Source organism: Schistocerca gregaria, chromosome X (genome assembly GCF_023897955.1).
Source record: "Schistocerca gregaria isolate iqSchGreg1 chromosome X, iqSchGreg1.2, whole genome shotgun sequence".
Lineage (NCBI taxonomy): Eukaryota > Metazoa > Arthropoda > Insecta > Orthoptera > Acrididae > Schistocerca > Schistocerca gregaria.
In genome coordinates this window covers 177,131,138-177,156,136 of record NC_064931.1, presented here as the reverse complement: position 1 = coordinate 177,156,136, position 24,999 = coordinate 177,131,138, and the positions used below count along the sequence as shown (strand labels likewise).

The window sequence follows — 24,999 nt, the reverse complement described above, 5'->3', positions numbered from 1 at the left end:
TTGAGACCGTTTAGAACCGGGTTGGCGTTGAGTATGGGCTTCCTAAACAAAGCAATTTCATATTAGCATGACTGCCGTGGGATCAGATCAACTCGAGCAGCAATATTTCGGCTCAGTAAACCACATTCTCGATAGGCAAACCATCCTGCCGCTGTCGCGGTCTGGTACCTTCTGGTAGGCATTTTGGTTCTTACAACGAGACTTTGCATGATTTTCTCAAAAACGAACAAAATTTGAATTTGATTTGTGTATGTGAAACCCACTTCATAATCTTTTCTCCTATAAAGAATTCATATGGTGTTGTATTGTATAGTATTGTATGGAACTGGGGACCTAGAAACGACGGAGAGGCTTCGTCCCTGCCGTAGCCCTCAGTGGTTCACAGCCCCACAACAGGCTTCAGCAGTCCACTCACCCCACCGCCGCCCCACATCGAACCCAGGGTTATTGTGCGGTTCGGCCCGCAGTGGACTCCCGGGAACGTCTCACACCAGGCGACTGTAACCCTAAATGTTTGCGCGGTAGGGTAATTATGGCGTACGCGAACGTGGAGACAATGTTTGTGCAGCAGTCGCCGACATAGTGTAACTGTGGCGGAATAAGGGGAACAGCCCGCATTCGCCGAGTCAGATGGAAAACCGCCTTAAAAACCATCCACAGATTGGCCGGCATACCGGACCTCGGCACTAAGGCCCGTTTCACACTGGGACACTGGTGACGGTCACCAGCGACGGTCACCAACAGAGATACATTCGTCTGAACTGGAGCACTCACACCGGAACACTACACTGCCTCACTGAGCCACTGTGACCCAGCAGTGACACACCCTTACCACATGTGACGGGCAAGGTCACCGCCGTAAATGCATTACTTTGAACTGGAGTGTTCACACTGGAACACTGATCACAGACACAGCGCTGCAGATTTTCCAACCGACAGACAGTCATTTATGAGACAGTGACTCGAAATATTCATTGTACATTATCCTGTACTCATGAGTTTAGATTTGATTAACACGAAAGATTTTGTAAATGAAGTAGAAAGCCGTCCTGCTATTTGGGAAGTAAAAAGCGATCACTATAGCAGCAAACTGATGAAAGCGAGTGCGTGGCATGAAACTATAACGAGGTTTGTGCCTGACTTTAATGAGAAGAGCATGCATAAGAAAAACAAAGTTGGTAAGTTGTATGTTCTTTTTTCAAATTTAATACCTTATTTTTCGAACCATAAAAGGCTAGCGAAATTTAGTTGCTACCCCTGTACGAGTCCATTTCAATAATTACGAGGGTCAGTCAAAAAGTAATGCCTCCTATTTTTTTTTACGTTTAATTGTCAGGAAATTTAAATGCAATTACATAGGTTGAAAACCACAACATTGAGGATAATTTTGTCATTTTTCAATGTAATCTCCGCCCATCTCTACAGTTTTGGTCCATCTTTGAACAAGGGCATGTATCCCAGCACGGTAAAAATCACAGCTCTGCTTCCTAAGCCATTGACGCACGGATGTTTTGACGGCCTCCTCATCTTCAAAATGAATCCCACGATGAGCTTCTTTTAGTGGCCCGAACAGATGGAAGTCTGATGGTGCCAGGTCAGGGCTGTATGGGGGATGAGGCAAAACTTCCCATCCAATTTTGACAATCTCGTCAGAGGTGTGACGACTGGTGTGTGGTCTTGCATTGTCATGCAAAAGAAGAACATCTGCCATTGATTTTGTTGGGCGAACTCGCTGAAGACGTGCTTTAAGTTTTTTGAGGGTTGTGACGTATTGAACAGAATTTATTGTGCATCCCTGCTCCAAAAAATCAACCAGAATCACACCCTCGGTATCCCAGAAAACTGTTGCCATAACTTTCCCTGCCGATCGCACAGTTTTGAATTTTTTCTTCCTCGGCGAGCTTGTGTGACGCCACTCCATTGACTGCCTCTTTGATTCGGGTTCAAAAAAATGCACCCATGTTTCGTCCCCGGTCACAATTTTTTTCAGAAACTCATCTCCCTCCAAACAGAAGCGCTGCAAGTGTTGGGAGGCTATTGTTTTCCTTGCCTCTTTATTCTGATCGGTTAACATTCTTGGAACCCACCGTGCACAAACTTTTGAGTACCCCAATTGTTTAATAATCGTGATCACACTGCCTTTACTAAGAGAAATAATGCGACACACTTCATCTGCAGTCACCCGACGGTCACCACGAATGATGTCATCAACTTGCTGAATGTTGTGTGGAGTCACTGCACTCACCGGCCTGCCGCTCCGCTTTTCGTCAGTCAACGGTGTTTGCCCTTCAGCTTCCTTACAACGACGAACCCATCGTCTAACAGTGCTGACATCCACTGTCACAACACCATACACCTTCTTCAGTCTTTCATGAATGCGTATGGGCGTTTCACCTTCTGCATTCAAGAATTCAATCACACAACGCTGTCTCAAACGAACATCGATGTCGGCCATCTTACAAACTTCTGCTGTGCTGCCACCTGTTGACACAGAAAGTTACTACTGCAGTGGATTGCAGAAGAAGGTTTGAGGAATGGCGCCAAATTCAAATTTTTCACTTAACTTAATTTTTTTAAGTAGAAAAAAAAGGGAGGCATTACTTTTTGACCGACCCTCGTAGTTGGCAATACCTGCGGTGTCGGACACCAGTGATACGAGAGTGTTCACCACAGTCACCGGTGACCATCACAGGCGACCGTCACCAATGTCCCAGTGTGAAACGGGCCTAGTCCGCCGTGCGGATTCGTGCTGGGGACCGGCACGCCTTCCCGTCTGGAAAGCAGTGCCTTAGACTGCACGGCTAACCGGGCAGGCTTAGATGGTGTTACTCCAACCATCCCCGCGCGGTCACGGTGAAATACGAGGGGCGTTCCACAACTACTGCAACGCCTTTTTTCGGCCAGTTTCGGTTGAAAAAAATGCGGAATTGTTGTGGAACTTCGTGGAATATTCCCGCATCAGGCCCTATAGTTTCATGACGTTCCGATAGTTGGCGGCGGTATACGTAGCCATCAAAATGGCGTCTACAGCGGAGGTGTGTTCCCAGCAAAGAGCTGTCACTGAGTTTCTTTTGGTGGAAAACCAGAGCATCGCAGATGTTCATAGATGCTAGCAGAATATCTACGGAGACCTGACAGTAAACAAAAGCAAGGCGAGTCGTTGGGCGAGGCATCTGTAATCATCGCAACAAGGTCGTGCAAACCTCTCCGATCTCCTGCGTGCCGGCCGGCCGCGCACAGGTGTGACTCCTGTGATTTTGAAACGTCTGGACACTCTCATTCGAGGTGATCGACGGATCACAATCAAACATCTCCCTGCTCAACTGAACGTCTCTGTTGGTAGAGCTGACACTCACGTCCACCAGTTGTGGTATTCACAGGTGTGTGCCCGCTGGGTTCCTCTCTGCTTAACAGAATACTTCCATCAGTTTTTCCCAATGAGGAATGCACTCCGCGAGAAACAGAACGTGGATGACACAGGAAGATGGGTCCGACGTCTACCAGTAGAGTGGTACCACGCGGGCGTACAGGCCATCCTAGTAAGGTGGAACGGAAATTATGTTGAAGCGTTTTGTAGCCAAAACAGTGGGGAATACTAAAGTGTATAGGAATTCTGAATAAACCTCATCTGCTTTCAGTAAAAAAGTGTTGCATTGCTTATTGAATGCCCCTCGTATAAAGGACGATCGAAACCTTTCCCTTCGGAGGCTGTACAGTGCAGAATATGTATACCAATTAGGCAAAAATCACATTGAGCATTGAGGCAATCATCCCACCGACGAACCAGGTTGAAGCTACCCGTTTGTTAAAACACCGTGTTCTTCTACGTGAAGAAGTCCATAAATGCCTATGCCAATCCTCGATCCTTCACGTCCTTTTTTAAGGGACCGAAAGAATGATAATCGCAATGGGAAAGATCAGGATTACAGGCCAGGTACTTAAGTGTCTCCTACTTAAGTTGGCGTAACTTCTGTGTTACGACATTGGCGGTATGGGACGTCCGTTATCAAGAAGCAGCACAACCCCTTGTAGCTGTTTCTTTCTCAACAGACTGCTGGCCTGTACACACTACGCACATTCTTTATTTTACGATGGATGTTTGTCGGCGTTTGTCCTTTGGGAGCCAAACAGAGCATAGCAGCACGCTGGTCCTGTTTGGATGCGATAGGCAATATAGTCACCATTATTGACGTTCCCGCATTTAAAGCACGCATGTCGGAAAGACACGAATGCTACAATAATTCCTTGCCTCTATGTCGGTGCTTATATACCCGCGTCAAAGTCACGCTACGTTGCATATATGCTACAGCAACATCCTCAAACTTAACCTTTTTGGTCACCGCTTATAACAATAGTTTAAATATCTAAGCATTTAAAGCACACAAGTCGGAAAGACACGAATGCTACAATAATTCCTTGCCTCTATGTCGGTGCTTATATACCCGCGTCAAAGTCACGCTACGTTGCATATATGCTACAGCAACATCCTCAAACTTAACCTTTTTGGTCACCGCTTATAACAATAGTTTAAATATCTAAGCATTTAAAGCACACAAGTCGGAAAGACACGAATGCTACAATAATTCCTTGCCTCTATGTCGGTGCTTATATACCCGCGTCAAAGTCACGCTACGTTGCATATATGCTACAGCAACATCCTCAAACTTAACCTTTTTGGTCACCGCTTATAATAATAGTTTAAATATCTTAGCATGTAGTACACCTCAAGCCAGTTTGACGTTCGTTGCCTGTCGTCTTCACGGTGAAACGTCCCCTTAGAAAAATTTATGAATGACTGTGCTGATAAACCTCTTACCTTATTTGCTTTTCAAACAGCTGAGCAAATCTGAACGTACTCAGACATTACTCTCTTTACATATTCTGATCAACACTAAACTGACACACAATATTTTTAGCGCAACGCCATCTGACTTTTTATAATCTCTACAAAAGAATGGCCCTGACTAACAATAACCTATACCTTTCGTGAATCACTTACCTCACAAAAATCTTCGTTACTCAAACTACTGCAATACAGCGAGCGCCAATACTGCCAGCTAAATAAAAGATTCTAATTACTGAAGTCACTAACTACTGATAGGCATAGTTAACAAATGAAAGATTTTGATAAAGAACAAACAATGTATTTACCTTAACAATATCCAAAAGTCATAATATATATATCAGTTCATGACATCCAGTCTTACAAATTTACTCTTTCTGATGGACACACGTCCAGATCATCCGCTCTCAAAACTCCGCCATCTCTCTCCCCACATCCACTACTGCTGGCGGCTAACCTCCAACTGCGCAACGCTACGCGGTGTTAACAGCCAAGTGCCCAACACTACAATAGCAAATTCCAACAATGTAAACCAGCCACAGACTTTACACAGCACAGCCAGTGATTTTCATACAGAGCGCTAGGTGACGTTACCAATATAAAAACCTAAACAGCCTACTTTCAACGGTGTTATAGTTTTAATGATCAAAAATGTAATTTCATATTTCGGACGCTGTTGTGAGCTAAAGGTGTTGTAATTACTCTTCACTTTGTTGAGTAACCTTTTTTACATCTTTAGGGTAGAGTGGATACTTATTTTATGAACTGGATTACGCATAAATTTTGGGCATTTTCGCTGCAGGGAGCTGATGGGTCAACAAGTTTCTTACTGCAACAGTTTTGTGTTGATACACGTCACCTGGCGTTTTCTCACTTTCGCCAGCCCCAGTGGCGCCAGCAAGGGCTGGACATTTGGACGGAGCGCCGGCAGGCACGCGCGGTCGGCCTCCGGTGTCCCCGGTCGGTGACCTCCGTCCTATGGCGGACGCGTAACGGCCTTGCACGCGACCCAGCCGCTCCCACATGCACGCACACACACGCACCAGCATACACACATGTCTCGCATGAAGAAAAAAAAAGAGACGACGGCCGCGACGCGCCGAGCGCTACGCCGTCGCCTTGTCCTGCTGCTCTGCTAATCCAATTGGGCGCGAAACTCGGGAGGTCAAACGTTTGTCCACAGTTTGGGTCTTACATAAATTATACGAAATAATTATAATTCACAGTCCTGTTGAAAGTCGCATTCGCCGACGATTATGCCGAACGTTACAACACCGAGTGCGTTCTGCCTTGGTCCAAATATATTGAGACATGGCCGTTACAGCCACAGACCTTAATATCGTCAATTTGTTGAGGGAAAGACGTTACAAGTTTCTTCAGGTACGCCGTATCCAGCTGAAGTAATTCATAGATGATAACATCGCGTAGAGCTACCAACGTACGGGGAAGTTGAATGCTACGTTTCACCCGCTGTTCCTAACAGCCTTTACGCTTTAAGTCGTATTAAGATCGGGTAATTTTGTGGGCTAGTGGTGGTGTGGTAGCTTGCCTGAGTGTTCATCCAAGTGGGAAAGCATGTAGCGCTTTATAAAATTGCAGGGTTCAAATGGCTCTCAGCACTATGGGACTTAACATCTGAGGTCATCAGCCCCCTTGACTTAGAACTACTTAAACATAACTACCCTAAGGACATCACACACATCCATGCCCAAGGCAGAACTCTAACCTGCGAGCATAGCAGCAGCGCGGTTCCGGACTGAAGCGCCTAGAACGGCTGCTCCACAACGGCCGGCTAAAATGGCACGGTCCACAGTTCACTCATCCTGAAGATTTAAAAGAAAACGCAACATTTATTTATCAGAAATGTTGAAATGAAGATCCTGATTCATGTTGATGGTAGCCTAAATAAGAGGATTCAAGTAATTGTACGAAAAGCATCACGGAACCAAATCCAATCCAACTACACCCTTCAAATATCTCAGGTCAAACCTCTCATTGGGCCGTCGGTGTCCCCGTCGCCTCGAATTATTTGAAAAGAGGCAACATAGCGAATCTTCAGGCCACACTACACGGCTCTAGTCAGCTGCTCTCTAGTTCCTCTGTTGTTTTCCACATTCATGTAAACATAAAACGTAGAAAGGGAAAAGATTAGTAAACTGAAAAGTTAGGTGGGAAATCGTGACGACTAGCCGCCCAGGACAATGTGGTAAAGCAAGGTAAAGCTGGACCCCGACTCGAACGCGGATTTACCGCTTCTAATGAGCGGTTGCCTTAACCGCTTCAGTTTATCGCACGCTGCAGTATAGTGACCCTGGCCCATTAAACTCACTACTCGCAAATTCTCATTACAGTGAGTTCCGACGATATTTGTGAATTCACACTGAAACAAACGTCGAGGTGCCGTTACCCTGTTTTTCAGAAATGTATATATCTGTCAAGGGGAAGGCCTCAGACACGGCCAACCGATTCGGCTCTAATTTGGCAGGTCGCCTGTGTACAACCTAAAACGAAAGACTCTTAAGATATTTTGGGTCAACACCCCCGCGAATTTTAGAAAATCACCCCTGAAGGTTATGACGATCAATCGACTCAAAATTGGAGGGATCGATAGATAATTGTAAATAGAGCATTATTCATCATCAGGTATGGGGTCCGCAAACGCAAACTTTTCCAGAAATCGAGGAAAGAAACTTTTACAACTGCCGCTTCTGTACCCAAATGGTAAACGCTTTTCGCGACAGCGCCAATAGCGCAACGGCCAAGGTAAAGCCGGCATGGTTGCTCAGTGTGTTCGGTCAGACAGCTGGTTGGCCTCTGTAATAAAAAAAAAAAAAACTTTGTGGAAGGATCAACAAACGAACTTGAACGGATGTCATCCGCAACGACCAAACTCAACGATCAACAACGAACAAAATGAAAGAAAAAGAAACAGAAAAAAAAGTAACCGTCTAGGAATCGGAAAACCCGAGTTCGAATCTCGAAGAAACCTATCGGATGTTATTCTTTTCGTTTGTATTTTTCCATATCTCAATTGATAGGGATAGGAGGGTTATTTGCCTACCTTATTATTATCATTCCTTATTGATTTACTTACCTTATTAACTCTCCTATACCTATCAATTGAGATATGGAAAAATACAAACGAAAAAACATCCACTAGGTTTCTTCGATATTCGAACCCGGGTTCTCCCATTCTGAGCCAGTTACCTTGGCCGTTGCGCTATTTTTTTTAAAATCTCATTTTGTTCGCTTTCGTTCGTTGTATCTGCTCGGGGGGGGGGGGGGGGGGGGACGTCGTAAGACATCCGTTTAAGTTCGTTGTTGATCGATTAACTCAGTTTTTTTTTTTTTATTACAGAGGGCTGCTAACCCTCTGATCGAACACGCTGAGCTAACGTGCCGGCATGCTATCGGTAATGTCGGCGAAAAGCGTTTACCATTTGGGTACAGAAGCGGCAGTTGTAAAAGTTTCTTTCCTCGATTTCTGGAAAAGTTTGCGTTTGCGGACCCCATACCTGATGATGAAAAATGCTCTATTTACAATTATCTATGAGTCCCGCCAATTTTGGGTCGACTGCTCGTCATAACGTTTAGGGGTGATTTTCTCAGAAAAGCAGGGGTGTTGACCCAAAATATCTTAGATTCCTTCGTTTTAGGTTGTACACAAGCGACCTGCCAAATTTGAGCCAAATCGGTTGGCCGTGTCTGAGGCCTTCCCCTTGTGAGTGATGTCTCTTCTGCCCGACATGTCTGCTATTTGCGAGATGTTTGACTGCGGATGTCCACTGTGTGCAGTTCCCTTCTGGAATGTTCGCTCCGAGGATGGTTGAGATAGACCTGCATCGACAGTAATTGCAATTCCCTTCGGGTTTGAAACCGATTGTCGCTGAATCTGCCCTTCAGTTCTCCTAGCCAACACGCCGTACGATTTTACTTTACTTTATTGACAAGGCATAATACTCGTCTCCGATGCCTGTTGCTTGGAAAATATTTACCATCAGTATTCTTCCGCTGTGAACGTGGCTGCGAGTGGTACACCATTCCTTGTTGACACATTGCACACAATCAAATTGGTTGGGTTTGGGTTGTTTGGGGGAAGAGACCAAACTGCGAGGTCATCGGTCTCGTCGGATTAGGGAAGGACGGGGAAGGAAGTCGGCCGTGGCCTTTCAAAGGAACCATCCCGGCATTTTCCTGGAGCGATTTCGGGAAATCACAGAAAACCTAAATCAGGATGGCCGGACGCGCGATTGAATCGTCGTGCTCCCGAATGCGAGCATCAAATTGGGCAACTCTATTCACGGCTTTGTGCAAGTACTAACACGATAGCTTCTTTCTGCAATTCTGTCACGTCTCCACAGCTTGTTACACTGATTCGATAAAACCGGCTGGCACGTACACATTAGACCACTGCCATGATTTACTTCAGCGACGGAGTGTTATATAACGGCATGATACTAGTTCTACGCCATCTGCAACGCCCCACAACGACTAGGGTGCATATTTAAGGTGTGGTGTCACCGCTAAACACCACACTTGCTAGGTGGTAGCCTTGAAATCGGCCGCGGTCCGTTAGTATACGTCGGACCCGCGTGTCGCTACGATCAGTGATTTCATACCGAGCGCCGCCACACGGCAGGTCTAGTCTAGAGAGACTCCCTAGAACTCGCCCCAGTTGTGCAGCCGACTTTGCTAGCGATGGTTCACTGTCTACATACGCTTTCATTTGAAGAGACGACAGTTTAGCATTGCCTTCAGCTACGCCATTTGCTACGACCTAGCAAGGCGCCCAATTCAGTTACTATAAGTACTATCTTCAAGAATGTATTCTGAACAGATAATATTGTGACTCATGTACCGTCAAGAGCAACGTTCATTATTAATGGATTTAAGTTAAGTATCAAACTAATTTCGTCCGCTTTCTGAATTCTCATTCCTTGTCATGTTCCAGACCTCACGTCAGTATAGTTCTTCCCTCCTCATGCCGGCCTGCGTGAGCTAAAACGCGTGCATTTCGGCCTCCACTCGTAACACGGTGTTGGCTCTTCAGCTAACACAAAATAAGAGATAACAAATATTATTTGTGGTGAGCACATATTCTTAGTCTTTAGGACCTTCCAAGTGAAAATTCTTCAACGTTTTTGGAGCCTGCATCTCCAAGAGAGATACATGTGGCGAACACCACCTTTGTACCGCTGGTTTGACTATGTGACAGTACATAATTTTTTTTTGATTACACAACTGTACATAACCTTAGATTAGGAGACTTAATTTGTTGAGAATACGCATGTTATGCAGAGTCTCTGATTATAGTGGTTTAGAAGCAATGAGGATCTGAAAATTGTTTACGGGAATCATCTCTTCACACGGTTCATACGTGGATCCATAATGTATCAACAGTGATCGTGCCTTCTATAGAAGCACGTACAACAGTGAAGGACGCCTGTATAGTGGTTTGTAGGGGGAGGGGGGGGCAAACCAGTGGGTTTGAAGTATTTTCAATATTTCGGAAGACGAATGGAGACTTGCAAAGTAGCTATAAAAATGTTCCAGTTCCGATCCTGTTAAAACTAGGTAATACGACTTCTAAATCATTTTCTTGAAAGAAAAATACCTGACTACCCTATATTTCTTCCTTCCTGTGAGAACTGGGGAAGCCTCTCATTGCTCCCGGGTATGGGCACCCTTTCTACCAGCTGTTCATCTAAAATGGCTTGCACGTTAGTGCTCATAACTGCGAGAATGTTCGTATAAAAGCTAATTAATGTAGCGGATTGTCTTCACTACCAAACGACGGGATTGCATGCAGTATCTGATTGTGCTACAAGCCAAACCACTTGACGTTTGTCTTCTCTGGTATTGGTCAGTACACACTGACAGACTGCAGCTATTACCGAGCGAGGTGACGCAGTGGTTAGCTCACTGGACTCGGGTGGAAGACGGTTCAGATCCCTCGTCCGGCCATACTGATGTAGGTTTCCGTGATTTACCTAAATCGCTTCAGGCAAATGCTGGAATGGTTCTTCTGAAAGGACCCGACCGACTTCCATCCCCATTCTTCCCTAGTGCGATGGGATCGACGACTTTGCTGTTTAGTCCTCTCTCCAGATCAGTCAACCAAACAACTGTTGCTATTGCGGTAGCGTTTAACCTGTATACGGCAACACTTTAGTAGAACTTTCAGGTGTCCATTGCAGCCTGAGATGTATCTAGTTCCTGGAGACCAGAAGGTACCAAACGGTCGATGCACATCGTCCCACTTCAGCGAGTTGCAGCGCCGAATCTAGGCTGTGGCCGAAACTGTACGATCCGTTCTGGTCACGCAGAGAGGATGGCGGGCTTCCCATACCGTGATCACACTACGTGGTCCAGTTCGATTTTGTCTTTAAGTGCCGTCCGAGTTGGCCGAGCGGTTCTAGGGACTGTAGTGTGGAACCGCGCGATCGCTACGGTCGTAGGTTCGAATCTTGCCTCAGGCATGGATGTGTGTGATGTCCTTAGGTTAGTTAGGTTTAAATAGTTCTATGTTCTAGGGGACTGATGACCTTAGAAGTTAAGTCCCATAGTGCTCAGAGCCATTTGACCCATTTTTTTTTCTTTAAGTACAATCCTCTACCATCCATTGCATTCACACACGCATCACGCATCTGCATGAGCCGAAATCTATCTGACACAACATTTGCCGCAGTGATATTGAACGAGCAACGCTTATGCTTTCCATTCATTTCTTAGAAGTTTCTTTTATTGCGAACTTGCAGGTAATTTTAGTAATTAGTCAGGACTTATGTTACTTTATAAGTTGGTTCTGCGACGGATGTGATTACTGCAGGGTCAAGTACCCCGCAAATTATCGATATATTGTCGAAATTCTGGCTACTGCGCTTTAGCGATAACAATAACTAGTAGCTTCAATTTTTTATTTGCTGCGAGTCGCAGAACGTCTTACAAGGGAACAAAAATTAAGTTCATTGTGCTCGAGGTCTTGTGATAGCGATCTTGTTCAGCAGAATTATTCAAAGAATCACAGGAGGAATAGTGCTCCGAATCGTGACACGGAAGTGACTAGTTGTCCTCATTCAGCGATAACGTGGCTATAGATAATTTCTAAATCTATTATGCACGTGTTTATTCCACTGAAAAAAAAATGCCGTAATCAAAAGTGTTGGGGCCATACCTGCTTCTCTTCCAATATTTAAATTTGTTATTATGCTATTTTTCAACAGAAAACTAGGTTAACTTTTCTCCCAGACCATTTTCTGGCGAGCAACTGAAATATACTTTTTAGTTACTACTGTAATCTCACACATCTTATAATTGCGATAATTTGTGTATGTGACAGTATGTTTGTTACTCCATCACTCAGAAAAAAAGCTACCATACTCATACATACACTACTGGCTATTAGAATTGCTACACCACGAAGATGACGTGCTACAGACGCGAAATTTAACCGACAAGCAGAAGATGCTGTGATATGCAAATGATTAGCTTTTCAGAGCATTCACACAAGGTTGGCGCCGGTGGCGACACCAACAACGTTCTGATATGAGGAAAGTTTCCAACCGATTTCTCATACACAAACAGCATTGGACCGGCATTGCCTGGTGAAACGTTTTTGTGATGCCTCGTGTAAGGAGATGCGTACCATCACGTTTCCTACTTTGATAACGGTCGGATTGTAGCCTATCGCGATTGCGGTTTATTGTATCGCTACATTGCTGCTCGCGTTGGTCGAGCTCCAATGACTGTTAGCAGAATATGTAATCGGTGTGTTCAGGAGAGTAATACGGAACGCCGTGCTGGATCCCAACGGCCTCGTATCACTAGCAGTCGAGATGACAGGCATCTTATCCACATGGCTCTAACGGATCGTGCAGCCACGTCTCGATCCCCGAGTCAACAGATGGGGACGTTTGCAAGCCGTAACCATCTACACGAACAGTTCGACGACGTTTGCAGCAGCATGGACTATCAGCTCGGAGACCATGGCTGCGGTTATCCTTGCCGCTGCATCACAGACAGGAGCGCCTGCGATGGTGTACTCAACGACGAACCTGGGTGCACGAATGGCAAAACGTAATTTTTTCGGATGAATCCAGGTTCTGTTTACAGAATCATGATCGTCGCATCCGTGTTTGGCAACATCGCGGTGAACGCACATTGGAAGCGTGTATTTGTCATGGCCAGCGTATCACCCGGCGTGCTGGTATGGGGTGCAATTGGTTACACGTCTCGGTCACCGCACTGACTGCACTTTGAACAATGGACGTTACATTTCAGATGTGTTACAACCCGAGGCTCTAACCTTCATTCGATCCCTGCGAAACCCTACATTTCAGCAGGATAATGCACGTCCGAATGTTGCAGGTCCTGTACGGGCCTTTCTGGATACAGAAAATGTTCGACTGCTGCCCTGGCCAGTGCATTCTCCATATCTGTCACCAACTGTAAACGTCTGGTCAATGTTGGCCGAGCAACTGGCTCGTCATAATACGCCAGTCACTACTCTTGATGTACTGTGGTATCGCGTTGACGCTGCGTGGGCAGCTGTACCTGTACACGCCCTCCAAGCTCTGTTTGACTCAATGCCCAGGCGTATCAAGGCCGTTATTACGGCCAGAGGTGGTTGATCTGGGTACTGATTTCTCAGGACCTATGCACCCAAATTGCGTGAAAATAGTATCACATGTCAGTCCTAGTATAATATATTTGTCCAACTAATACCCGAAAATCATCTGCATTTGTTTTTAGTGTAGCAATTTTAATGCCCAGTAGTGTATATCATTGTGCGCCACATAGTTCAGGAGATACGACATCATGAACATGGAGGTGCGTGAAAATGAAACTGCAGTTCGAATTTCGCTAGAGATACAGATCAAATATGTGCAAAAATGTGTGTGAAAGATGTTAAATGTAAATAAAGTAGGTTTGAAATGTGCGCACGCCAGCAAAGTTACAGGCAAAAAGTTCATAGCTCATGTAAATCCCTGGAACAATTTCAACTTAATTTGGTAGACATCACAAGCCTCCTATTGGGGTGGGGGCATAACGTGGAGAGGTAAAGGGAAAAAGATGGACAGACAGAGAGGAGGAAGGAGTGGATGGACACAAATAAGGGGAGGAGGACATGGAGGGAGAGAGTGGGGGAGGGCGAGATAGACAGAGAGGGACGGAGGGGAGGGGCAGAGAGAGGGTGAAGGTGGACATGGGCAGAGAGAGGGAGCAGGAGGCGGTGAACGGTGAGGGAGGGGGGGGGGGGGAGGAGGAAATAGAAATGAGCGTTTGGCGTCATTGGCCGAGAAGCTCCTAGCGGGGCAGGTCCGGCCGCCTTGGTGCAGGTCTTACTACATTCGATGCCACATTGGGCGACCTGCGCGCCGGATAGGGATAAAATGATCATGAAGGCAGCACAACACCTAGTCCCTGAGCGGAGAAAATCCCCGACACAGCCGGGAATCGAACCCGGGGCCGTAGGATAGCAATCCGTCACACTGACCATTTTTGTTGTTGTTGATCTGATTTTGTTCTATATTTTTCGTTGAATTTGTTCTGGGTTGACGTCTGATGTCACCCATTTAGGTTTTTCTTTGATCTATTCACTCAGTTTTTTGTTGGACAGAGGGTAGCTAACCCTCTGACCAAACACGTCGAGCTAGCGTGCCGGCGATCACTCAGCTATCGGGGCGGACAGAGAGGAGGGTAGCAGAGTCTGGAATAATAGAAGGCTGGAATAAATACATACCCAGAGCACATATACGCTGAGAACAGTAAGTCTCGGAAGTTGTTTACAGAGACGTAGTGTAGTAGAATTCTGGCTCTCCATACACGCCGAAATAACTATGATCTTTTCCGAGCTAAGCATATCGCAGACAGTCGTGAAATTATTTACTCCCTTATCTGGTATATTTTGTAATTTACTACGCGGTCGCATAAAAATGTTTTCCGTAAAGTAAACGAGTGAGCTGCAAGCGACATGGGTTCTATCAGCATTCCCCATCGTCTCAAAACTTAGTGTCCTTTTTTTATGTCGCATTGTTTACTGGGCCGCAAATGGTTCTCACCGCAAAACTTCCAAGAGATGAATGTTGTGGTGGCGCATATGCTTGGATAGTCAATTTCGGAATTAACGTTGTCTTAAACTGCTGTTTAACAGCGGGTAACAATAACAAGAAAAATAAATACCGAAAAGGTGCAAACCGTCCAAAACAATTTTATTAAGAACAGAAAAACCACTCGTAAGATCCACTTCAAACCAGATATAAAAAAATGCAGTAGCTATAAAATAAGAGATGAGGGTACGATACAGTATAATAAAGAAGATTCCACCAACCCCAAGGGATTTAAGAGCGGTGGCATTACAGGCCAACATTCAAGCAATGCGGCAAGTTATCAATGAAAAGTAACTTATGACTGAATTCCAATCGTACCCACAAGTAGGGTAAATTTAAGCCTTAACGCACGTAGATGATTCATCTCGTGAGAGAGTCCAGATTAAATTCAAAAATCAGCACTGTTCTCAAAAGAATAATTAGTTACAAATACGTTTGTTTTTATAGCCGTCTTCTGTAGCAGCACTTACGTTTATTATTTAATTGGTATCTTGACACGCTTAATCCTGTTGACTTGAGATCATTGTGATTGAGGGAAATGTGGATTTAATAAAGTTGTCGGTAAATGATGCCAGTAAATGTGTGTCGTGAAAATTCGATTCCAGTCTTTCCTGGCAACGACAGTCAAAATAAAATTATATGAAATATAATGTATCATTTTTGATGAACCTCTCACCCTCCTTCCCGCCAAGCTATGGCCTGTCAGCAATTTACATTGATTGTAATAATTCAAAGACTTTTATTCTTGGTATAACTAGATTTGCTTCTTGTCGTAAATAACATATTTCTGCAGCAGTGCGAGTATTACTTCTAGGAAACCGCGTAACTGTTCCTTTAAATCTGCGTGAATTTGTACTTTTTTATTGTCCCCCTTTATTTATATGGTAATTGTCTTTGAAGAAAAGTGGCAGCGCTGAGACAGCAATGAAATTTATATTATTATTTTGTTGAAAATATTTTGTAGTAAAGTCTGTAAATCGAATGTTATACGATCTTATGTGGTCTTGTTGCAGCTAAGCAGAGGTTCTGAGGAACGAAACGTGCCGCGGGTGTAGCCTTTAGAGCTCTCAGGGATCTCGCATCGATGGGGCTGGTGAGTGCCGCATGTCCCTGTCTTTACCATTGCTTGCCTCTGTTATTTCTCTTGTGTTCACGCCTATTTGCTTGACAGATGTGTATGAAAAACCAAGAATCAGACAAGCGTTGCAGAAACTGTACAGAGTTTGTTCTAATATTTGGAAATTCGTGATACCACATTGTGCAGCTACTAACAGATGTCCAATGTGGAGTGTAATTATCATATGGTAGCAAAACGTGGTAGATATTCTAATAGGCTAATTCGGAACCGATTTACGCAAAGAAAAAATAGTTTCAGCTTTGGCCACCATGCGCAAATCTTGCGCTGTGAATGAAAGAAATACGCGTAGAAGCGTTTCTGTATGTAATGTATTAAGAACGGGATGTGTACAGAAAAGGTCCAACAAGTGAAAAAGGCATAATGTTGTTTTTATTATTAACCGCCACTTACACAATTTGTTCGATATGAGCACGGGAGATGTAGACGCGATGCTGTACAGCGCTAGATTTGCACCTAGTGGCCAAAATTGGAACTAATTTTCTTGCAAGCGTTAACCGTTTCCTCATTAACGCATTAGCATATCTGCCAAGTTTCGCTGCCATAACATAGTTACAGCCCACAACGTACTTTCATGAGTACCTGCACTTTAATTATAACCACCCAGTACAATAGTACAATGCACCCATAGAACTATCATCCTTTCTTTTTCTGCCACAGTCATAAGTTTCCAGGAGAAAGAAACGATGTTATCAGGAAGGAACAGACTTTCTTTTTTATATTGATCGTACTTGTGTAAGCTGTGTCTCCCCCGACATAAAAATACTGGTTTTGGTGCCAGAAGATGGAACAGGTAATCTAATTACGTCTTGACTGATAAATATACAGGATGATTAAAAATGTTGGTCGCAGATTTAAGGACCTTACAGAGGAGACGAAACACAACAACTTTGAAATGGTCTTTGAAGTAATCCTGAGCCAGTGAAAGCTTCGGAATGTCAGGAACAACAATGACAATCAACGCACACACGCCTTCAGTTCAGCAAAGATGGTGCGCTGTTGATCAACAGTGTTGTACATTGCAATAGGTATTCAAAATGGTGACCATCACATTCAATACAGGCATTCTGGCGCACTCTACCAACTACACCAGACATCACACGAACCTCATCAATCACTGCAGGTGTCCTGGCTAGAAACTTTTTTTCGTAGTGAACTGTTGTCATGCACACGAGGCCTCTGATATTCACACACACAAAAAAGAGGCATAAGATTGGGGAAGCGAGGTGGCCATGCAACAATTGGACCTCCGCTTCTTTTCTCTGCCTCGTGATGGCTGGGTGTTGTGTGATGTCCTTAGGTTAGTTAGGTTTAAGTAGTTCTAAGTTCTAGGGGACTGATGACCATAGATGTTAAGTCCCATAGTGCTCAGAGCCATTTGAACCATTTGAACCTCCGCTTCCGATCTTAGTGAAAAGCAGATGTACCGGGTGGTTATAATTAGAGTGCAGCTGCTCAAAAAGTTCCAGTGTGGGTTGTAATTACCATATTGCACTGAAACTTCGAACATCAAATACGTTAAATCGGGACCGATTTACGCGGAAAAAAGTTAGATCCAATTTTTGTCACCATGTGCAAATCTGCCGCTACGAATGCAACAAAGATGATGGAAATGTTTCCATATGTAATGTATTAAGAACAGGACGTGGGCAGACAGGGTCAAACAAGTGAGAAAGGCATAATGTTGACGTCATTATTAATTGCCGCTTGCTCAATTTCTTCACTATCAGCAACGAAGACGTCGAAGAAATGCTGTACGCTGTCAGATTTACACTTGGTGACCAAGACGGGAACTAATTATTTTCCATGTAAATCGGTTCCGCAATAACGCTTTAGCGTATCTACGAAGTTTCGCTGCCATAATACACTGAAGCGCCAAAGAAACTGGTATATGCATGTGTATTAAAACACAGAGATAGGTAAACAGGCAGAAGACGGCGCTGCGAACTCCAACGCCTGTATAAGGCAACATGTGCTTGGCGCAGTTGTAAGATCGGTTATTGTTGCTACAACGGCAGGTTATAAAGATGTAAGTGAGTTTGGATTTGGTGCTACAGTTGGCGCACGAGCAATGGGACACAGCATCCTCGAGATAGCTATGAAATGGGTGTTTTCCCGTACAACCATTTGATGACTGTACCATGAATCTCAGGAAGTCGGTAAATTATCAAACCTGGAACATTGCTGCGGCCGGAAGAAGATCCTGCAAGATCGGAACCAACGAAGACTGAAGACAATCGTGACAGAAGTGCAATCCTTCCACAAATAGTTTCAGATTTCAATGCTGGACCATAAACAAGTGTCAGCGTGCGAACCATTCAACGGAACATCATCAATACGGGTTTTCGGTGCCAAACGTCCACTCGTGTACCGTTGATGACTGCATGACACGAAGCTTCACGCCTCGCTTGGGCCCATCAGCACCGACATTGGACTGTTGATGACTGGAGACATGTTCGCTGGTCGGACGAGTCTCGTTTCAAATTGTATTGAGCGGATGGACATGTGCGTGTATGGGGACAACCTCATGAATCCATGGACCCTGCATAACAGCAGGGGACTGTTCAGGTTGGTGTACAGCGTTTGTAGTTGGAGTGATATGGTACCCCTGATACGTCTCGTTACGATGCGGGGACCCTACACGATATTAGGCAGGTGTACCAGTTTCTTTGGCTCTTCAGTGTATAATTACAGTCCATATTGAACTTTCGTCAGTAGCTGCACTTTAATTATAACCATCCGGTACGTACACACCAACCGCTGCATAACTTCTTAATGGCATGACAAAACACAGATGAAGCTCGAACTACAAGCAGTTGTACGAACACAGAACATCATATTTGGTGATTGTGCACGGTAGGTGCATCCGTTATCCTGGTTGTTCCTGAAATTACGAAACTTTCACTGGCTCAAGATTACTTCCAAGACCATATTTCCTATTCCAAAGCTGTTTTATTTCGATTCCTCTAACAGTTCCTTCAATTGGGACACAACTCTTTGAATCACACTGTATAGCTTAGTTCCTGGTTACGGAGTATTTCTGTTGTCTGAACGGATACATTGTTGTATTTGCAACACGGTATTGTTGGAAATTTGGGAAGCTGAGGCAAGGAATCATAGTCGTCATTAGAATTACTTGCGGTCTAATAGTGTAGCATACAATAATTAAAAAGACAACACTAGACGGCAGTATCCTGATGATTACTGTGCGTTAGAGATGGCAGCAGAGAACATCAGTTTCTGATGCAAACTGGTTTCATTAATAATGATCTTATACATATCGAAGCCTGGGTGTGGCCCATGCCACGTTGTATGTCGTAACCAGTGAAAAGATAATAGCGTGAAGAACCTTTCACGAAAGTATTTCCAATAAAGATACACTGCGCTCCATAAACGCCTTCGGGAGGTACGGATAGCTAGAGAAGCAGCTATGGGACTCCGTTCTGCGGAGAAACACTCAGCTGGAGTACGGCATAACTCATCGATTTCAAAATTGTCAATAACAATTCGTTTAATGTGACACACTTAAAATAGTCCACAGCAGATATCTGCATAATTTCCTCCATTTGCATTTCGTACTATAAGACGTCAAAGGGATGAGTGTACCCTACCAGAGGTATGACAAAAGATGATGCACGCACATACTCTGTTCTTTTTTTAAAGTTACAAGCTTTGACTAAATGTAAGACGCACAGAAATGCAAGTTTTCTTGTCGTCGTTCCTAAAATGTACAGTAGCTATTTCCGATGTTCAGATATCGGTGTAAACAGCGGCACTATGAAGACGTTTCGAACAATGACACTGAAATTCAAATGGCTCTGAGCACTATGGGACTCAACTGCTGTGGTCATCAGTCCCCTAGAACTTAGAACTACTTAAACATAACTAACCTAAGGACATCACACACATCCATGCCCGAGGCAGGATTCGAACCTGCGACCGTAGCAGTCGCACGGTTCCGGTCTGCGCGCCTAGAACCGCGAGACCACCGCGGCCGGCGACACTGAAATTTCAGATTGCAAGTGACCCTTGAATCACTCTAGTCTCGTCACAACAGAGGGCATATTAAAAATGTATGACCTATTTCTAACGGTTCATTGAATTTGAAATACTACTGATTTTTTTCTACCACCACACTGCCGTGTTTGATTCATATTCGCGAATAGTTGATTTCAAACATCGTCTCGGCTGTCTTGATTTATGCTTTCCGCTGTCTCTGTAAGAGACCTCTCAAGAATTACAGCATGATTCACTAAACATAGCCATGGCTTATTTTCTTCCCGGCCCTCATATGACTGAGGCTGTGTTCCGTCACTATTGATCTGATTATTGACTAGTAAGCAAATTCTAAGCTTCCTGTAATATATATATATAATGTCTGCTTGTGAGACACTATGTCGAACGTCGTTGTCAGCAGTCATCGACGTATCCGAATGCAACGTGGCCGCATATGTAGACAGTGAGGTGTCTATTATGAGGACATCGATTTTCCTGAAACGCGAGGCATTACTTTCGTATCCTGACGGATAACCATCGGAATTTCTGACAGATCTTCGTTTTTCCATATCTTTCAATGCATAATTACCTAAACCCAGGAAACAAATGAGTACAATACTCGTAAAATTTTTTAATGCCTTGAAAGTGTTTCTTTTAGTAAGCAAAAATTCATACATCTTCACGGCAACGCATATGAAAGTCTTCTTTGGACGCTAATTCTGTATCTGCTAATTGTCATGCAGCTAAGTTATGAACCTCTGTTTCGTAGCTATAAAGATACATCATACTTTTCCTGTGCTTTTTAAAAAATGTTTAATTTGCCTGTAGGTGACGTACAGAGTGAAAGATCTTTGTGAAATTCCTAGAGATAACACCATAAAAATGGGTTTCTTTGTTCTTTTAGGAGACTGGCATGTAATGTTTACTTGTAATTTCTCAAATTCTGTAGACCTACATCTATGATTTTTCTAAATGACGAAATGATTCCCAGCTGGCTGAAATTGTAACTTTTATTTGTGTTACTACATTTTCACTTGTTTTTTGGATACATTGAAACGCTTGAACTCCAGCACGTTCCGTCGCTGTTCGGCTTAGTGCAAATTACACAGCTTCTATGACCCATACTACTACACAGATGAAATAAAACTGAGTTGCATTGCTATATGTCAGTCAATAAGCGAACTTACATAGGCATTCAGCTAGTTGCGGAACCGTGTTCCCATTTAGAAAATTTATATTAGCTGAGGACCCACAAGCAACAACAAAAATTCTTCTATGATGTTAACTCAAATTGTGGAAAGTTACCTATGTGATGACAACGGTAAACTAATGATGTGTTCATCTATCACTGAAGTAGATCGGTAGCCTGTAATGTGATTAATTTCCTAAAATGAATGCTCGTGCCATGTTTATATATGTTTTAATTATAGCAAAATTAATCGCACAGTTTTATGTAAATCTCAGTTGAGCACGCAACAGCACATTGTAATTTTCGTTACGTAGTTTGCTCGTAATAGAAGCAGTGAGCGAGAGCTCGAGAATAATCTGAATTAAGAGTAGAATAACGTGTAGGTTGAGCACGTTTGAATCAAAAAACAGTCCCGTGACGATTGACTGATACGCCGTTTCGTTTTCATCAGCGGGACCTGGCGAGCAGGGGACGATTATTAGCGCGGTGGCATCGCTTCCCGCTATTGGAGAGAGGGCGCTTGATATCTCGGCTCTCGGGTAACAAGACTTAATTAAGTAGCTCCGTGTAGCTGTTCTGCCGTTTCTTCCACGGCAATCTGTTCAGGCTGCCTCCCGCCCCAGCCATTTCTCTTGGTTTCAGCGCCGCTTTTTCCTCGGCAACTCTTCGTGCACCCGGCTGCGACTGTAGTGTGTCTTGTGGCCGGAATCTGCGCTTTCTTCCGCGGCCGCTCTGCCCCTGCAGTCCAGACCGCTCGGTCGACAAACGCTTTCTTCCCGTCAGATCCCCACCACGATAGTCCTTAGTAGTCACGTAAACTGCATTCTTTGAATACTGTTTTCCAGTTTCTTAGCTTATAGCTTTCAACATACTGGTCGCGTATGGGAAGTGTATCACTAGGAAACTGTTGCCATATATAATCGATCTGTGATGAAATCATTAATAGATATTTCAACGTTATGGGATCTCCGGCACTGTTGCTTTAAAGAAAAAAAATTAGTTATAACATACAAAACTTTCCAACTAACACTACAGAAGATGAAAACACCCAGAACAGAAACTCGTATGGCGTGACTAACAAAGATAAGTGTCGCACATTAACATAAACTCACAAATCAACACACAAGATAGTAATTACATTGTGCTGACGAAACAGGCTTACACACAGCCTACAAACACTCCAGTCACAGATATACACTTCAACAGAAAAACTAGATAATTACCAATGAGCCATTATATAACAGTCAGAATTTCAAGATTGCAAATCAGTACATCTGGGGATAACAGGCATGAATTTTAAAACTTGGTGCAAAGAAGAAGCTGGCAATTCGAAAACAGCCAGTCTACCTTTGATGAACGACTAATAAAACACGGGTATGAACCATTTAGCATGGAACAAGATATGCAAACTATTAGAATGAACAATCGCAAAAAATTGTTTCTTACGAAAATAATGTTATTGTATTACAAATATGGAAACATTTCTAACGGATTTATTAAATACATTAAACAAACATGTATAACAGGCCACTGAGGATACTTCGAAAATAAAAGGAAGCGAAAAGCATACGGCATAAAAAGAAACAGCTTTTTATTTACTTCGTTAGAAGGACCATACCTCCGAGAAGATACTAATAATAATGACGATAATATACCGTCTACGTTTAAAATATCTGAAATTTTTACGTTTAAAGAGTTTTGTAGCTATAACATCATTTTGAAAGACCACATCAAAGACTTTAAGAGTTAACGGCTGGACCGGTTTATGACCTAGCGATTACACAATAACCAAATTTTACGAGAATAGTATCTCACATAACATTTTACGTAGACGTTATGAATTTACAGTGATTGACTTCGTTCAGCCATAGAATGTTTGTCGCCAGCATATATGAAAGATTCCACATCCACGCTAACGCTTCTCGAAATTTGACACTACTTTTTAACATACTGCACACATCTATAAATTGCTCTATTCAAATGCACACATTAAATTCGTACGTGGTATAGTGTATCCACTTATTACATTTGTTTACGCAAGCAGAAGAAAGAAATTAAATTTTGCAGCGCAGTAATCGTCTCAAATGAGATCGGAGGAGGTGTATGTGTGTGTGTGTGTGTGTGTGTGTGTGTGTGTGTGTGTGTAATGATGTTGCACAGGGTTACTATGACAACCGTCAGATGACAATGCAGTGTGCCTATCATGCAAGAAGGATGTATTATAGGTTTTACATGTTGGTTAGTTTTTAACATATAAAAAGCGCATCTAAAGAGTTGATTCTATATAGATCTCATTTGTGATATGTTCCGGTGTTATGTCGTGGAAGGTCGCTATGAGCTGTTGACGAAAATTTCTGTTTTGTTACGTGTCATATTTCCACTCAATACGCAGATCAAAGTTGTGAAATTGCCCGCATCTCGTGATCGTGCGGTAGCGTTCTCGCTTCCCGCTCCCGGGTTCGATTCCCGGCGGGGTCAGGGATTTTCTCTGCGTCGTGATGGCTGGGTGTTGTGTGTTGTCCTTAGGTTAGTTAGGTTTAAGTAGTTCTAAGTTATAGGGGACTGATGACCATAGACGCTAAGTCCCATAGTGCTCAGAGCCATTTGAAGCATCATAGTTGTGAGGTATTTAAATGGCAAGGGCGGTTCCGGACTGCAGCGCTTAGAACCGCTCGGCCACTGCGGCCGGCTATGAAAATTTACAGATTTTTTTTATAGTGTTGCTTTCAGCACTACAACGTTGTAAGTCAGCGAATTTAATTGTTGCTAGAAATCACATATTTAACAGTTAATGTCTCGCTGTTACAGGAACAAACACGACGATATATCATTAACAAAATGACAGTGTCATCTAGCAAGAGCGATGATGTACTACATTATTTTTCTACACAAAGTGAATTACGTTAACCGATGAACTCCGAAAGTTTCTCTCCGTGCGAGACGCCACCTCTTTGGCGAGAAAACCAAGAATTTTCCTCCAGGAGTTAACGATACTTTCCCGTTTATGACAGACATGGGTAACAATCGTCGAGGATCGATGTCTAGCTTCTACTACACAGCGGAATTCATGCAAATCGGGAGCGTTTGGTCATTTCAACAGTCAGAGTCCGGAAACTCTAAGGAGGTGTGTCTTTCACGGAGGAAAACCACAGGCGCTGGAAAATAAAAGGTGTAGCGGGTGCTGGGAGTCGAACAAGACAACAAAGAGGAGCGTTGCCAACAATACCTCACAGTCGATATGCGGTCCTGGCAGTGAACACACATAATGCTACTTCTCGGGGTTGTTGTTGTTGTGATCTTCAGTCCTGAGACTGGTTTGATGCAGCACTCCATGGTACTGTATCCTGTGGAAGCTTCTTCATCTCCCAATACCTACTGCAGCCTACATCCTTCTGAATCTGCTTTGTGTATTCATCTCTTGGTCTCCCTCTACGATTTTTACCCTCCACGTTGCCCTCTAATAGTAAATTGGTGATCCCTCGATGTCTCAGAACATGTCCTACCAACCGATCCCTTCTTCTAGTCAAGTTGTGCCACAAGCTCCTCTCCCCAATTCTATTCAATAGCTCCTCATTAGTTATGTGATCTACCCATCTAATCTTGAGCATTCTTCTGTAGCACCACATTTCGAAAGCTTCTATTCCCTTCTTGTCGAAACTACTTATCGTCCATGTTTCACTCCATAGATGGCTACACTCAATAAAAATGCTTTCAGAAATGACTTCTT

General features: G+C 43.7%; 1 protein-coding gene across 7 annotated transcripts in view; it reads left to right on the top strand.

The window, feature by feature from the left end:
* Nucleotides 1-24,999, top strand: part of LOC126298847 (nuclear factor 1 X-type) — a 1,745,828-nt gene that overhangs the window by 498,417 nt on the left and 1,222,412 nt on the right. For all 7 annotated transcript variants that reach the window (XM_049990351.1, XM_049990348.1, XM_049990347.1 and 4 more), the window contains one exon: nt 15,966-16,045. In XM_049990351.1, the coding sequence (XP_049846308.1) occupies nt 16,037-16,045 (9 nt within the window). In that variant the 5' untranslated portion in view covers nt 15,966-16,036. The remainder of the gene's footprint in view (nt 1-15,965; nt 16,046-24,999) is intronic.